Genomic DNA, 17685 nt, shown 5'->3' with positions numbered 1-17685 from the left:
TAAAATTAAAAAATAAACTTTGGTAATTTGCTTATTAAAATAATTAAATCACACAAAGCAGAAGTTTTTTTTTGCAGAAAAGCTAAAATAAATATTTATCTTTTAAAGCTCGATGAATAAATAAATGAACGAAAGAAAAAAATTTGATAAATTGACACAGAAACAAATTATTTTTTTCCCTCGATATTGAAATATGAGGCTGTTGTTTTTGTTGTTTTGTAGTTTTTAAGCCCGCATCCAACTATCCCTCATCCGTGAGTGCCTTGTACGATGGCGGCGCTGTAAAGCTGGCAGGGGGAGGGGGTACCACCAAACATTGGAGAGTAGAATGCATCAGTCATCAGATGAAGGCTCCGAGTAAAGCAGAACCATCCTTGTATGGAATGAAGCAGCTGTAGAGAAATCAACTTGGTTTTTCTTTCTCCTCTTTTTTCACCAACAAACTGTAGCAGGAATTGCAGACAAGTACCGTCTCAGTTTGGGCTGAAGGGGCTGCAAATAGCGTTGTAAAATAGAAAAAAATACAATGAATTTTAAGTACCGATTTTCTATAACAAAAAAAATAATACTATTCCCAAAACTTCTATACACAGTCAAAGGCAAATATCTTCAAGTACTTAGGTTTTAATTGAAACTCAGAACACATACACAATCTAAAAGAAAATGAAATGAATGAAACTAATGCATAAAAAAGAGTGGGAGAATGAAGGGAGAGTTAATAAAAACGTTATGATATTTAATAGTAAAAACTATTTGAATAAAAGGATGACATTCGAGGTACCTTTCAAGAGAGCAAATAATGTTTAAAATAAAATGTTGGTGAATAATGTTTAAGTAAATAGTCAAATGGAGGAAAGAAAAAAAATAAGATACATTGTTGGAAAAGAGCATTATCGCCAATATTACAAAAGGGGAGGGGTCATCATCTGCAGAACAAAAACTAAATATATATCGATAAATGTTTTTTTAATTAACTTATGGGAGAGCTATTTAAATAATTCTAACTTATAGGAAAGCTATTTAAATAATTCTAATTTATAGGAGAGCTATTTAAATAATTCTAACTTATAGGAAAGCTATTTAAATAATTCTAATTTATAGGAGAGCTATTTAAATAATTTTAACTTATGGGAAAGCTATTTAAATAATTTTAGTTGCCTGAAGAGAGAGGGTTTTCACATTGTTACATACAAGACCTCCAGAATGTTACGTGGGTGTTTAGAGCAGGCCAGTGTATGATGCAGAAGCAGCTATCTAAATACATCTCACTGCACAATTTAGTGACTAGCAAATGCTGCCGAATAGCGGACTCATGAGTCAGTGTGTACCTGAATGTATTCCTTAAACACTCAGATGCGCTCTTCAATATATTTCTTTTAAACCTTTGTTGCTTACGAAAACATTAAAAATATGTTATGCCACTGACTTCCAAGTGCTAAAGAGTTTGACCCACATAGTCACTTTCACATTGACATTTAAATTCATAAATTACTGAACTTTTATCTAGTGTGGGAAGAACCTTTTTAAAAGGTTGGGAAAGCAGACCTAATACTAAATTGTTGTACTGCATAATAGCAACAGGACACAGTGGACCTAATTCTATCAGAAAATCCTTTCCTTATAAGAGCCAATAAAGGGGAGACTTGAATCAAAGAAAATGTTGGCAATAAATTTTCTATGAGTGATTTTACTTGGAAATAATGCCTTTAAGGAAACCATTTTTAATAAGCATATCAGTTATCTTCTTTCGTCAACTAATAATTTGTTCGCCAAACAAATCAGAGAGAAAACTACAAGAATACCTATCTCATGATATATATATATATATTATTACTAATTTCATCTAAGTCAATATCTGTGCATTATAAAAATTGATATGTTAAAAGTTAGAACATTCATTTCAATAACAGTTAAAATTTTTCACAGAATTTAAATACAATTGAAAGTTTCTTTTGATCAATAGAGTCAATTCTTGGTGAGTTCTATATATTATATGAAAGGTATTAGAATATAAACCCCCCCCCCCGAGTTTTCATCATTTTATATAACAAAAATATCTCAGTGAAGAATATATTTAAAAAAATGATTAAAGACTTAAATATTTTTATTGATATGTTTGTTATGGTCTCTATGGTATCTCTGGCCAGAATATTACAAAATTGTACTTCTCAATTAATCAATATTAAAGGGCCTTCAATTGCCAATGATAGCTTTTAGGAGAAAGGATTGACTTGAGTCCAAATAAATGTCTGCCTTAGAGGCTTGTTGTTGGAAAAAGTGCTGATCATTAAATACTCAGATGAGAGTGAGTGATATCACAATGGTGATATCACTCACTCTCATCCCTTCTCTCTAGTTATACAACTCGTCGGGGTTAAAAAAAAAAAAAAAGAACACTAGATAAAATTGTTGTTAGGTTGTTTGAGTTTTGAGAAAAAAATGAAAAAGAAACGTGCATAATTTTTTACCTGTGGCGCCAAACAGAGATTTTGGAACTTTCTGAGCACAACATTTGGCACAAAAATGGTTTCCACAGTGACGACAATAATACTGCAAGAAATAATAGAATGAAATTAAATCTTGGTAAAATCTATAATGTTGGAGGGATGCCACTAAAACCAAAGCCCTATGCCAAGATCAAATTTTTTGAGTAAAATTTTATGAAAAATTCAATTTTGCCCTAGATTTTATAATAGGTCTGTGCTGAATATTCATAACTTATTATTATTATTATTATTATTATAGGAATTAAAAAAATAGTGGGAATAATTAAAAAAAATTAAAAGCAATAAATTTTTTTTAAAGTAATAGAAAAATAATAAAACAAAAACAAAAAAGATAATGTTGATTTCAAATATCAAAATAACAACCAAGAGAAATAATTGATTATCAGAAAAAAATATGAAAATGTCAAAAGCCTTTTTATTTTAAACTTACTCTTCGTTTTAAAATGGAGGAGAAGGAGACATTGCAAGCATTACAAGCACCTGAAAAATAATAAAAAAAAAGAAATGTGAAAACCTAACATAAAAAACTATATAGATAGCAGGATAGATAAGGAGGAGGACCAATTTTCTTAGAATTTGCAGAATCAAATTGAAAACAAAATTTATGATTTGCATGGAATTTTCAACAAGAAATTATGTTTTAGAATTTTTGAAGTTGGGATTGATAATTTTTATTTGGATTATTCCAACTACTGTTCTCATCTTCAATGTTGTCACATTTCAGTTGATTTAACATCCAACCTTCTTCAGCTGTTGAACTCAAGAATCTGTTTGGAATTTCAAACAAAACCGTTTATTTAGAGGTATATTGTTCTCTTTAATTTGTAATTATATTAGTATTGCTTGTAGTTTGACACAATTAATCTTGTTACATCGATTGAAATGTTGTAAAAATAACATAACATTTTTTTGGAGATTTTAAACTAAAACAAGAAATTAAAAATTTGAATTTTTTAAAATGAATGATGCCAGATATTTTAGCGACTCCTGCTTAAAATTCTAACTGTCCCTTTAAGCACAATTATTTGCATCTCCCTGGCACTTAGTTCATCGGGTATATCTGCTAGGAAATCTTTGAAATTCTTTTTCATGAGTTTGGTTGCTCTTAGAGTTACTGGAATACTGGTGGTCTTTAGAAAGATATCAATTTATTTTTATCCCATACATAAAACCTATTTTCTTATCGTTTTCCCCTTTTCCTCTCTGCTCTGTTTAAGCCAGCATCAGTAAGGACACTGACTTTAACTAGGGTTGCTTCTTTCTTCTTATCCCACATCACTATGTCAGATTTAATGGCTTCGTTTTCTAGGTACATACAAATTGCATAGTCATAGTAGGTGGCGCAGGACTTATTTCCAACAGTTAGTCTGTTTTTGCTGGAGATGGGGCATTCTACTAAATGCCAGAAATTTCAGAGACTCAAACCAAGCGATTTTTCTAAGATTCTAACCTTTAAGCACAATTATTTGTATCTCTCTTGCACTTAGTTCATGAGATAACTTTTTACCTTTTTTTACACAAGTCCAGTTGCTCTATTATTATTGAAATGATGGAAATCTTCCTAAAATTTCAGTTTTTTTTTCATCTCGTACATAAGACCTTGGCATCTTCTTCCTCTCAGCTCTATTTAAGCCAGCATCAGGGTTGCTACTTTCTGCCTTTTATCCCACATCACTATGTCAGGTTTAGCAGCACCGTTTTCAAACTGTAGAAGATATTTAATCACAAGTTCTTATTGCATTTTATTTTAGTCAAAGTTCTCAGAATTCAAGGGACCCCTTCTTGGGGGTAACAATTGATCTCTCCACTTTTCCTTTACCTTTCAAATGTTGAGTTGATTTTAGTGAAGAACAGGATTTTTCCTCTATCTTATTGACCAGTTAACTATGCTAAGGTAGAGGTATATTTTTCCTGTAGTCTCTTGGTTTTACCGGATTTCAGAACAAGAATTCATCTAGTCTGGTGGGATGTCCAGCTTAAAGCTATTATTATAGTCAGCATCACTTGGGCAAAGTGCACCATTCCTTGTATGAGCCAGTGTGGGGTAACCATTCCAAAGGGGATCTTATTTGGGCTGCAAATACTAATTTATTTTGAATATTTAGTAAAGTTCTACTAGTAGGTATTCAAGTTCTCATTTCATTTATATTGTGTGTGTGGCTGTGTATCAATAAATAAGTTGATAGTATTTTCTTTCCAAATTACCTGATGCTAAAAGGAGGGGTAAGAGTGGAGATGCTGTTTCTTTAGTTGACAACATAAAAACTTAAAGCGAGTGATTCTGCTTTTTAGTGTTTGATTGGTTGACACAACCGAATCATCTCATCATTCTTTCAATAACCAATCGCAAGATAACTCAGCCTATCATAAAAGAAAAATGATATTAGAAAGTTAAAAAATGAAATTGCATACCACTTGCGATATATTGACGCCGTTTTTTTAGTTCCATTAGTCGTGCTACCATTCCAGGTTTGGTCGGCATTGGTTCCTGTCGATTGTCAGAGTCATTACCAGATTCACAGCCACCAACTTCGTACTCACCCTGCAATGAAACAAGGGAAGGATATTTATTGATTTATTATATACTAGCAGTTCCGCCCGGCTTTGCTCGGGCCCTATGTACTGTTATAAGGTTATGTCCATATGTATATATTAAAAAAATGTGAATATGTAAAGTAATGCGTTTCTGTATAATCGTCTTCCTTAACTACCATAGAAAAAAGACAGACATTTTCACTTTTATAGATAGATAGATTGGATGCAATATATAGTAATGATTTAAAAAGTATATAAAAAAAAGACCCATGTGCCACCACCGAGAATCGAAACCAAAACATTCAGCTCATGATTTATTTTGCCTCTGCCAGCAATGACTGGGCAATGAAAACATGTTTACTGCAAGACTAAAAATTAAAACATAAACCAATAGCTACTACGTTGTGCATCCATAATGCCGGCGTTCGACCTTCACCTGGCAAATTTCAGTTTTTTTTAATTTTCCCACTTTTGCACCGATTTTTCCGGGCTAAAACCCAAATATAAAGTTTTGCATGGATTCAAATACCTTATATATGAAGTTTCATGTCTGTAGACGAAAAACTCTAGGAGGAGTTTGGTAGGCAAAATTTGTTAAACAAAAATATATACATAAATATATATGGAAACAATTTTGTGTTTACTATAAACTTTATGCAAATATTATGCAAGTATAAATCATGTAGAATATCTGCATGAATATAATTACATGTAATAGTTAACTAAAGATGATTATCCCATTAGAAAACCGAAGCAACTTATAGGGAATTAATTAAAATGAATGTTTAAAAGAATATGCAAATTAGCTAGATCGTTTGCTAGTGAATGCAATTCCACAACCCATATATAAGAAAATTGTATTTTCTTTTTAAATAAATAGAAAAGAGGGATTTTAATATGAATATCAATACACACAAAAGAAAAAGGAATTTATAGGAGTATAGATAAGAAAATTACTTTGCCAAATAGAACAGTTTTGCATGACTTTTATGGCGTCCTATCTATCTACATATATCGACATATATATCTACTATCATATAAAAGTTACTTTGTGTGTGAGAGTTCCTTCCTCATAGGTTCTGAAATGGCTGAGCCCATCTTTTGCAAATTTCACACAAAAATAATTCATGTGTCTGACAGTGTTCTTAGATATGCTTTGTACAGAAATTCATCCGATAAGTATATTGAAACTCAACAAAGTCTGATCTTAAAAATGGATAAAAAAGAATTTTTTACAGGGGAATATTTTACATTACACTGACTGGTGTAAGATAATTTTTTACAGGGTAATATTTTACATTACACTGACTGGTGTAAGATAATTTTTTACAGGGGAATATTTTACATTACACTGACTGGTGTAAGATAATTTTTTACAGGGGAATATTTTACGTTACACTGACTGGTGTAAGATAATTTTTTACAGGGGAATATTTTACATTACACTGACTGGTGTAAGATAATTTTTTACAGGGGAATATTTTACATTACACTGACTGGTGTAAGATAATTTTTTACAGGGGAATATTTTACATTACACTGACTGGTGTAAGATAATTTTTTACAGGGGAATATTTTACATTACACTGACTGGTGTAAGATAATTTTTTACAGGGTAATATTTTACATTACACTGACTGGTGTAAGATAATTTTTTACAGGGGAATATTTTAGATTACACTGACTGGTGTAAGATAATTTTTTACAGGGGAATATTTTACATTACACTGACTGGTGTAAGATAATTTTTTACAGGGGAATATTTTACATTACACTGACTGGTGTAAGATAATTTTTTACAGGGGAATATTTTACATTACACTGACTGGTGTAAGATAATTTTTTACAGGGGAATATTTTACATTACACTGACTGGTGTAAGATAATTTTTTACAGGGGAATATTTTACATTACACTGACTGGTGTAAGATAATTTTTTACAGGGGAATATTTTACATTACACTGACTGGTGTAAGATAATTTTTTACAGGGTAATATTTTACATTACACTGACTGGTGTAAGATAATTTTTTACAGGGGAATATTTTACATTACACTGACTGGTGTAAGATAATTTTTTACAGGGGAATATTTTACATTACACTGACTGGTGTAAGATAATTTTTTACAGGGTAATATTTTACATTACACTGACTGGTGTAAGATAATTTTTTACAGGGTAATATTTTACATTACACTGACTGGTGTAAGATAATTTTTTACAGGGGAATATTTTACATTACACTGACTGGTGTAAGATAATTTTTTACAGGGGAATATTTTACATTACACTGACTGGTGTAAGATAATTTTTTACAGGGGAATATTTTACATTACACTGACTGGTGTAAGATAATTTTTTACAGGGGAATATTTTACGTTACACTGACTGGTGTAAGATAATTTTTTACAGGGGAATATTTTACATTACACTGACTGGTGTAAGATAATTTTTTACAGGGTAATATTTTACATTACACTGACTGGTGTAAGATAATTTTTTACAGGGTAATATTTTACATTACACTGACTGGTGTAAGATAATTTTTTACAGGGGAATATTTTACATTACACTGACTGGTGTAAGATAATTTTTTACAGGGTAATATTTTACATTACACTGACTGGTGTAAGATAATTTTTTACAGGGGAATATTTTACATTACACTGACTGGTGTAAGATAATTTTTTACAGGGGAATATTTTACATTACACTGACTGGTGTAAGATAATTTTTTACAGGGGAATATTTTACATTACACTGACTGGTGTAAGATAATTTTTTACAGGGGAATATTTTACATTACACTGACTGGTGTAAGATAATTTTTTACAGGGTAATATTTTACATTACACTGACTGGTGTAAGATAATTTTTTACAGGGTAATATTTTACATTACACTGACTGGTGTAAGATAATTTTTTACAGGGGAATATTTTACATTACACTGACTGGTGTAAGATAATTTTTTACAGGGGAATATTTTACATTACACTGACTGGTGTAAGATAATTTTTTACAGGGTAATATTTTACATTACACTGACTGGTGTAAGATAATTTTTTACAGGGGAATATTTTACATTACACTGACTGGTGTAAGATAATTTTTTACAGGGGAATATTTTACATTACACTGACTGGTGTAAGATAATTTTTTACAGGGGAATATTTTACATTACACTGACTGGTGTAAGATAATTTTTTACAGGGGAATATTTTACGTTACACTGACTGGTGTAAGATAATTTTTTACAGGGGAATATTTTACATTACACTGACTGGTGTAAGATAATTTTTTACAGGGTAATATTTTACATTACACTGACTGGTGTAAGATAATTTTTTACAGGGTAATATTTTACATTACACTGACTGGTGTAAGATAATTTTTTACAGGGGAATATTTTACATTACACTGACTGGTGTAAGATAATTTTTTACAGGGGAATATTTTACATTACACTGACTGGTGTAAGATAATTTTTTACAGGGGAATATTTTACATTACACTGACTGGTGTAAGATAATTTTTTACAGGGGAATATTTTACGTTACACTGACTGGTGTAAGATAATTTTTTACAGGGGAATATTTTACATTACACTGACTGGTGTAAGATAATTTTTTACAGGGTAATATTTTACATTACACTGACTGGTGTAAGATAATTTTTTACAGGGTAATATTTTACATTACACTGACTGGTGTAAGATAATTTTTTACAGGGTAATATTTTACATTACACTGACTGGTGTAAGATAATTTTTTACAGGGGAATATTTTACATTACACTGACTGGTGTAAGATAATTTTTTACAGGGGAATATTTTACATTACACTGACTGGTGTAAGATAATTTTTTACAGGGGAATATTTTACATTACACTGACTGGTGTAAGATAATTTTTTACAGGGGAATATTTTACATTACACTGACTGGTGTAAGATAATTTTTTACAGGGTAATATTTTACATTACACTGACTGGTGTAAGATAATTTTTTACAGGGTAATATTTTACATTACACTGACTGGTGTAAGATAATTTTTTACAGGGGAATATTTTACATTACACTGACTGGTGTAAGATAATTTTTTACAGGGGAATATTTTACATTACACTGACTGGTGTAAGATAATTTTTTACAGGGGAATATTTTACATTACACTGACTGGTGTAAGATAATTTTTTACAGGGGAATATTTTACATTACACTGACTGGTGTAAGATAATTTTTTACAGGGTAATATTTTACATTACACTGACTGGTGTAAGATAATTTTTTACAGGGGAATATTTTACATTACACTGACTGGTGTAAGATAATTTTTTACAGGGGAATATTTTACATTACACTGACTGGTGTAAGATAATTTTTTACAGGGGAATATTTTACATTACACTGACTGGTGTAAGATAATTTTTTACAGGGGAATATTTTACATTACACTGACTGGTGTAAGATAATTTTTTACAGGGGAATATTTTACATTACACTGACTGGTGTAAGATAATTTTTTACAGGGGAATATTTTACATTACACTGACTGGTGTAAGATAATTTTTTACAGGGGAATATTTTACATTACACTGACTGGTGTAAGATAATTTTTTACAGGGTAATATTTTACATTACACTGACTGGTGTAAGATAATTTTTTACAGGGTAATATTTTACATTACACTGACTGGTGTAAGATAATTTTTTACAGGGGAATATTTTACATTACACTGACTGGTGTAAGATAATTTTTTACAGGGGAATATTTTACATTACACTGACTGGTGTAAGATAATTTTTTACAGGGTAATATTTTACATTACACTGACTGGTGTAAGATAATTTTTTACAGGGGAATATTTTACATTACACTGACTGGTGTAAGATAATTTTTTACAGGGTAATATTTTACATTACACTGACTGGTGTAAGATAATTTTTTACAGGGTAATATTTTACATTACACTGACTGGTGTAAGATAATTTTTTACAGGGTAATATTTTACATTACACTGACTGGTGTAAGATTATTTTTTACAGGGGAATATTTTATGTTAAACGAGCCGGTGTAATGCAAAATATTTCCCTGTAAAACTTCTTTCAAAAGGAAAGACTATATTTAAGATCTTCAAGCCCAAATATCAGCTGACGTGATTTTGTGAACACAATTTGATGAATGGCATTATCTTTATTATTTTTAAAATTTTTGCGAATTAGTCGACCGAGCAAATCATTCCTTCTAATAAATAATGTAATGTAATAATATAATGTAATAATATAATGTAATAATAATATAATGTAATAATAATGATATAATGTAATATAATAATATAATGTAATATAATAATATAATATAATAATATAATTTAATAATATAATGTAATATAATAATGTAATGTAATAATATAATGTAATGTAATAATATAATGTAATATAATAATATAATATAATAATATAATGTAATAATATAATGTAATGTAATAATATAATGTAATGTAATAATATAATGTAATATAATAATATAATGTAATGTAATAATATAATGTAATATAATAATATAATGTAATAATATAATGTAATATAATAATATAATGTAATATAATAATTTAATGTAATGTAATAATATAATGTAATAATATAATGTAATATAATAATATAATGTAATAATATAATGTAATGTAATAATATAATGTAATGTAATAATATAATGTAATGTAATAATATAATGTAATATAATAATATAATGTAATGTAATGTAATAATATAATAATATAATGTAATAATATAATGTAATGTAATAATATAATGTAATGTAATAATATAATGTAATATAATAATATAATGTAATATAATAATGTAATGTAATAATATAATGTAATGTAATAATATAATGTAATGTAATAATATAATGTAATGTAATAATATAATGTAATGTAATAATATAATGTAATGTAATAATATAATGTAATGTAATATAATAATATAATGTAATATAATAATATAATGTAATATAATAATATAATGTAATATAATAATATAATGTAATATAATAATGTAATGTAATATAATAATGTAATGTAATAATATAATGTAATGTAATAATATAATGTAATGTAATAATATAATGTAATGTAATAATATAATGTAATGTAATAATATAATGTAATATAATAATATAATGTAATATAATAATATAATGTAATGTAATGTAATAATATAATGTAATGTAATGTAATAATATAATGTAATGTAATAATATAATGTAATGTAATAATATAATGTAATGTAATAATATAATGTAATGTAATAATATAATGTAATGTAATAATATAATGTAATATAATAATATAATGTAATGTAATAATATAATGTAATGTAATAATATAATATAATGTAATAATATAATATAATGTAATATAATAATATAATGTAAGATAATATAATGTAATAATATAATGTAATGTAATAATATAATATAATGTAATATGATAATATAATGTAATAATATAATGTAATAATAATTATATAATGTAATATAATGATATAATGTAATAATGTAATATAATAATATAATAATATAATATAATAATATAATGTAATATAATAATATAATGTAATGTAATAATATAATGTAATGTAATAATATAATAATATAATATAATGTAATAATATAATGTAATGTAATAATTTAATGTAATAATATAATGTAATAATATAATAATATGATGTAATGTAATAATATAATGTAATGTAATAATATAATTTAATGTAATAATATAATTTAATGTAATAATATAATTTAATGTAATAATATAATGTAATGTAATAATATAATGTAATGTAATAATATAATAATATAATGTAATAATATAATGTAATGTAATAATATAATGTAATATAATAATGTAATAATATAATGTAATATAATAATATAATGTAATGTAATAATATAATGTAATGTAATAATATAATGTAGTAATATGATGTAATATAATAATATAATGTAATGTAATAATATAATGTAATGTAATAATATAATATAATATAATATTATAATGTAATAATATAATAATATAATGTAATAATATGATCTAATATAATAATATAATGTAATATAATAATATAATGTAATATAATAATATAATGTAATGTAATAATATAATATAATGTAATGTAATAATATAATATAATGTAATAATATAATGTAATATAATAATCAATAGATGATTAGTTCCTTAATAATACATATGTAAACTGCATAAATTGAAATATCATGTGTATGACCAGGCAACACCGGGCGACCAGCTAGCCTATATATCACATTCATATGACACACCACTAAATAAGTTCAAGGTCTGATGCAACTTATTATTATTATAATAATAATTATAACAACAATAACATAATGAATTATTTTTATAAAGTACTTAATTGCTTTTAAATAACACGTGTCAAAATTTGAGTCCAATCAGATTATATAATCAGAATAGATACTTTTTCTTCTAGCCAAAAGCAAGTGAAAAATGTGAGGGGAATAGAAAAAAAATATATGTAAATCCGATATGAATAATGGTTGAATGAACTCACATCGGAAGTGACTTCCTCATCTTTTTCTCCACCTGTTTCTTCATTTATCTTTTGTTCAACCTGAAAAAGAAAAAAACTATTTAAAAATATCAAAAAAGAAAAACGGAAAAGGAACCAGAATAAAAATGAATATTATTAAATGTTACCCGGTATGTTTATCAGAATAATAGACAGATATGATACTCATTAGAGATTTTACACCCCCAAAAATGCAAATTTTCAATTTCACAGGTATACCAAAAAGCTCACATTTTTTTTTATTGAAACTGTTTAGTTCTATTAAAAGGGCTCATAATAAAATCATTTCTCAAATGTCTCCTTTTGGTATTTTCTGCTGTTTAGATATAGAAAAAAAAATGATGAAAAATAGAAAGAGATGGGTTGAGTAAAAAATTAGGGATCAATTACAGTTTAAGGACTGTAGCAAATAAAACAAAAGGAACAGCTTCAAGTTTACACTGGTTGACATGCATAAATAAACAAACAAAAAAAAATTGAGTTGTTTGGTCTTTCGCTAGAAATTTAATTTCTTGATTTAAGAAAAGATTTATTTAAAAAAAAAAAAGGGAGGAGATAAATTAAATTTTTATTTTTTAATGTGCTCTTTTTTTATTTACAAAACATTTTAATAAAATTATTCAAACGAACCTGTTAGTTCGACTAGAGTTTGGAGATTATTTAATAAAATACAATTTTCTTTGATTTGTGATATCTATATTTGAAATAACATTTTCTCTTGGTGAGACTAATGGCCAGTTGAAATAGATGGTCAACGAGGAGGATCTGATGATAGATGCCAACTGAGTAATACTTACCTCCAGTGGCCAATCTTCCCTGAGGCTCAAATAGTAATTAGTTCCTCCAAAAAGAAATGCTAAATATTCTTATGAATATCCTTTTTTTTTCTGGAAAGTAAAAAAAATTAAAAAAAAGTAAATTACCTTATCAGTTCCATTTACAAGATGAGTTTCTTCCACTTTAGAATCAGATTTTTCTTCGTCATCAGCTGGAACAACAGCCACTGTTGGCAGTGAAGAAGGAGCACTCAATTTGGCCATTAAACATTTAGTTTGCTTGGAAATGTCTACAGGAAAAAAATAAATATTAATCTTTAAATATTAAAAAAGCAAGCCTATAATTTAAAATGATGATGATACAAAATAAATCTTATTACGAATGGAGATTTTGTATCTGTCTGAAATCCAAATTCTAGTATACAACTATCTTGTAATGCTCAATCATACTTACTATTTCAGACTAAGGTGTTATCTTTCAATGTTCAATTTGCAGACGTAGTAGTGTATTCTGTGGTAATGATACCAACTTCCCATGGATGGATTGTTATGGAGGGGGGGGTACAGGATCTATTCTGTAGTCAGCCTCCCAGGCATTCACTTCTTTCTTAAGTTATGCTTTGTGTCTGGTGAGATTGGAAATTAATTTTGTACTATGAGTGTTTGCCAAGTAATCAGACAATTTCCAAAAATACTGTTCACAACTGGGTGGAATTCCAATATTATTAGACAGCTGTCACAAGTTTTCGGTGCTTATTTTCCTATTAGAATGAATAGATATATTGTTTCCTAACTCTTATGACATGTCTGCATAGAAATGTAATGTTAAAGAATTTACTTACATTTTAACATTTCTTCATGTCCCAAAAAGAACCAATTGAAGAATAAGAGAAAGTTCCACCTTGATGGGAACACAGTTAGAAAAATCATAAATGAACAAATTTCTATATGAAATCTGAAAAGAATAAGACAAAAGAAAATATTACAAATCATTAGTAATAAGAAAACATCAATGATTTTATTTTAACTGGCGCACCATAAGTTGCACATCTATTTCTTTTGAAAACATAAATTTATATATTTGCAGTTATCCTCATCTTCATAGTTGTTATTGCTTCATCACGTTTTGGCCAACTATTCCTCTGCCCTTCTTCAGGTGATTAACAGTGACAAGATGCTGAGTCTTAACTGTATCCTCAATAATAATTGCCTTCCGTAGTTGTTGATGTCTCATCACATTTTGACCAACTAATTCTCTGGCCTGCTTTAGAAACCGCTATCTTCAGACAATGCTGACCTGAAAGCATAGAGAATCAACACCTCTATCCACTGTACCACGGACTCCGAAAGTAATAGAAAGCTCAATATAACACTACTAAGATGAGGATAACAGTCTGCAAATAAATGTATAACTTACTCATCTGAAAGGATTCCAATAAAAAAAATATAATAAATATGTTTTATTATAATAATGGAAGTTTTGTGTCTTCAAATAAAATTGTCACGGTTGGAGCACAAAAATGAATGATTGTGATTGTGTGATTGCAAGAGTTAGGAGTGAATGGAGTTAGAGTCTATTAGTGTGATGACGTATGAAAGAGAAATCTGGATGGTGAGGATTGAGGACATGCGTTACATGGAGAGAAATAATATGAGAATATAATGGACGGTATAGGGAAATATGTGCAGAACAAAAGAATCATGTGGAAAGAATGGATGAGAGTTCTTTAGTTAGTAGGTGTAGAACAGTTGAGGTAACAGGATCAGTTGGAAATGGAATGCCAAGATAAACATGAGAGGAAGTGATATAGATATATTTAAGAGAAAGAGGGATAGATAAAGACCTGGCTAGAGATGAGTTAATTTGGAAACCAATTTCCAAATGACATCCAACATGTGGCAACATGTAACGCATGGATTTTCAGAGATCTTTTTTTATAAAAGGATTAACATTAGTAAAACATGCATCAATGATTTACTAATTTACTACTAATTTATATATATATATATATATATATATATATATATATATATATATATAAGAGCAAATAGTTAATAAAACATGTTAAAAAACACTTTGAAAAAGAGTTAAAAACATATTTAATTTGAAAAGGAAACACTAAATAAGTGGATAGTCCTTAATCCGCAGAGTTTCGAAGAAATACTTTCCTTCTCATCAGAGGGTAGGATTTAGCAAAATGCGGGATCGGATTTTGCATGCAAAAGTATTTGAAGAATTGGAGTCAAAGATCTTACTTGATAACAAAAAGTGAAGCATAGGGAATAGGGTAAAGAAAAAGGTGATTTCACGTGAATGGATAGTCTGGTGAAAGGTAAAGTATCCAATGACGGTAAAATCCAAAAATGTAAATCCAAGAAAGTTAGTTAAATTTCCATTCACACAAGTAAAATCCAAGAAAATCGCATAATTGGAAGATGGTCCAAAATAATATTTTATATATATATATATATATATATGCCCAGATAGACTGAAATTTATATTACCTTTCTAGATAGATTTAGAATGAAAAATAAAAATTGGGTGTGGAGGCTTAACAAATCACTGTATGGTTTAAAACAAAATGGAAGAAATTGGAATCAAGTATTTCATAATTATTTGATTGGAGAACAATTCAAACAATGTCCAGTGGATTCATATTTGTATGCCCAAATGGTAAGCAATAAATCTTATGACATTTTAATCGCATCAAATTCTAACACAATGTTAATAGATGTTAAGAATAGATTAAATAACAAATTCAAAATGGCTGATATCCCGGTTTACTCATTAAAAAGGAATTATTAAGATGAATCAATCATGGTAGTATGACAAAATCTTATTAAAATTTGAAATGCAAGACTACAAGGAATGCGCTACACCGGTTGAAAATGATATAAATACAGCCCCAGAATTTGAAATAACTGGTGATAAACTATATCGAGAGATCGTGAGGAGTCTTATAATTTTAATGGCAGTCACCAGGCCCAATATATGTTACACATTTACAAAACTATCACAAAAATTATCAAAACCGACAATTAAGGATTTAAACAGGGTTAAACAAGTCCTACATTATCTAAAATGGACTAAAAGAACAATCTTTGGTATTTAGGAAATCTACACATCTAAATTCATTTAGATTCAGATTGGAGAACTGATAAAAAATCAAAAAAGTATAAAAAGATGAGCCTATCATTTCATGGAAATCTAATTAGATTATGGCACTTTCTACTTGTGAAGCCAAATTTGTTGCCCTCTCACATTCTTTATAAGAGGCACTGTATCTAAAGATGGTTTTAAAACTTCTAAAGATGGTTTTAAAATAGAATTAAGTAAAGATCCTATAGTAATTAATTGAAATAACTAAGCAAGCATAGTCTTGGTACAAAACTCAGTAATTCAACAAAGATCTAAACATATAGATATTAAATATCACTTCATAAAAAATGAAGTAAAAAAACAAAAAAAGGAATGCATTATTGTGAATTACATAGAATTAGAGTACATTTACAAAACTGGCAACAAAAATTAAACTAAAATGTTTTGGTTTTAAAATAACTTTTTTTCAGAAACCCAGATAAAGAAATCTAAATCTTACTAATTAGAAACAAAGCTGAATGTAAAACTACGTTTTGTTTTTGTTACAAAACTTTTACTTGAAAAAAAATCACTTAAAATTAAAAATGGCTTCCTTTTTTACATGCTCACCTTTTAAAGTATAAATAAAATAAAATCAATTTCTTTTACTTTTTTTATACTTTCTTTAACATTTGAACTAAAGTAAAACTAAATGACTTTCCTGTTTTAATTTGTTTATTTTACAAATTTATATATTTATTTATTTCTAAACAAAATTAATCATTAAAATTCCCATTATATAAAAATAAGGGGAAGGTTGCAATATTTTTGATATAATAAAAGAGCATGATTAAAGAAAATAGGAGGTTCTATTTATAGACACTGGTGATAGGAACTGACTAATCAAATAGAACCACGCTATGCCAGCAACCAATCAGAATCATTTAATAAAACATATTGGATATTTTAGAATTCCCACACAGAATTTTTTGTGTCTACATGAGAAGAAAGTTTGCTCTTTATCTGCAAACTTTTACAGTTCAAGATTTATACAGATTAGCTATCCATTGAAAACTCTACTAAAATTAAACATGGTTTTCAACTCAAAACTTATTTTTGGTTAAAATTGATTATTTTCTGAAACACCAAGGTCAGTACCTGTTACCTGAATTAACTTT

General features: G+C 27.7%; 1 protein-coding gene across 2 annotated transcripts in view; it reads right to left on the bottom strand.

Moving 5' to 3' along the window:
• Window positions 1-205: 205 nt before the first annotated feature.
• Window positions 206-17685, bottom strand: part of LOC145267165 (protrudin-like) — a 116222-nt gene continuing 98742 nt past the window's right edge. For both annotated transcript variants that reach the window (XM_080123214.1, XM_080123215.1), the window contains exons 6-12: window positions 14271-14383; window positions 13576-13718; window positions 12635-12694; window positions 4920-5049; window positions 2938-2987; window positions 2469-2550; window positions 206-492 (exon numbers count right to left, since the gene is read on the bottom strand). In XM_080123214.1, the coding sequence (XP_079979340.1) occupies window positions 404-492; window positions 2469-2550; window positions 2938-2987; window positions 4920-5049; window positions 12635-12694; window positions 13576-13718; window positions 14271-14383 (667 nt within the window). In that variant the 3' untranslated portion in view covers window positions 206-403. The remainder of the gene's footprint in view (window positions 493-2468; window positions 2551-2937; window positions 2988-4919; window positions 5050-12634; window positions 12695-13575; window positions 13719-14270; window positions 14384-17685) is intronic.

Source organism: Euprymna scolopes, chromosome 42, assembly GCF_053919585.1.
Source record: "Euprymna scolopes isolate OS-2025 chromosome 42, ASM5391958v1, whole genome shotgun sequence".
In the NCBI taxonomy this organism is placed as follows: domain Eukaryota; kingdom Metazoa; phylum Mollusca; class Cephalopoda; order Sepiida; family Sepiolidae; genus Euprymna; species Euprymna scolopes.
The sequence above is the reverse complement of the archived record's forward strand: the minus strand, read 5'-3'. Positions and strand labels throughout refer to the sequence as shown.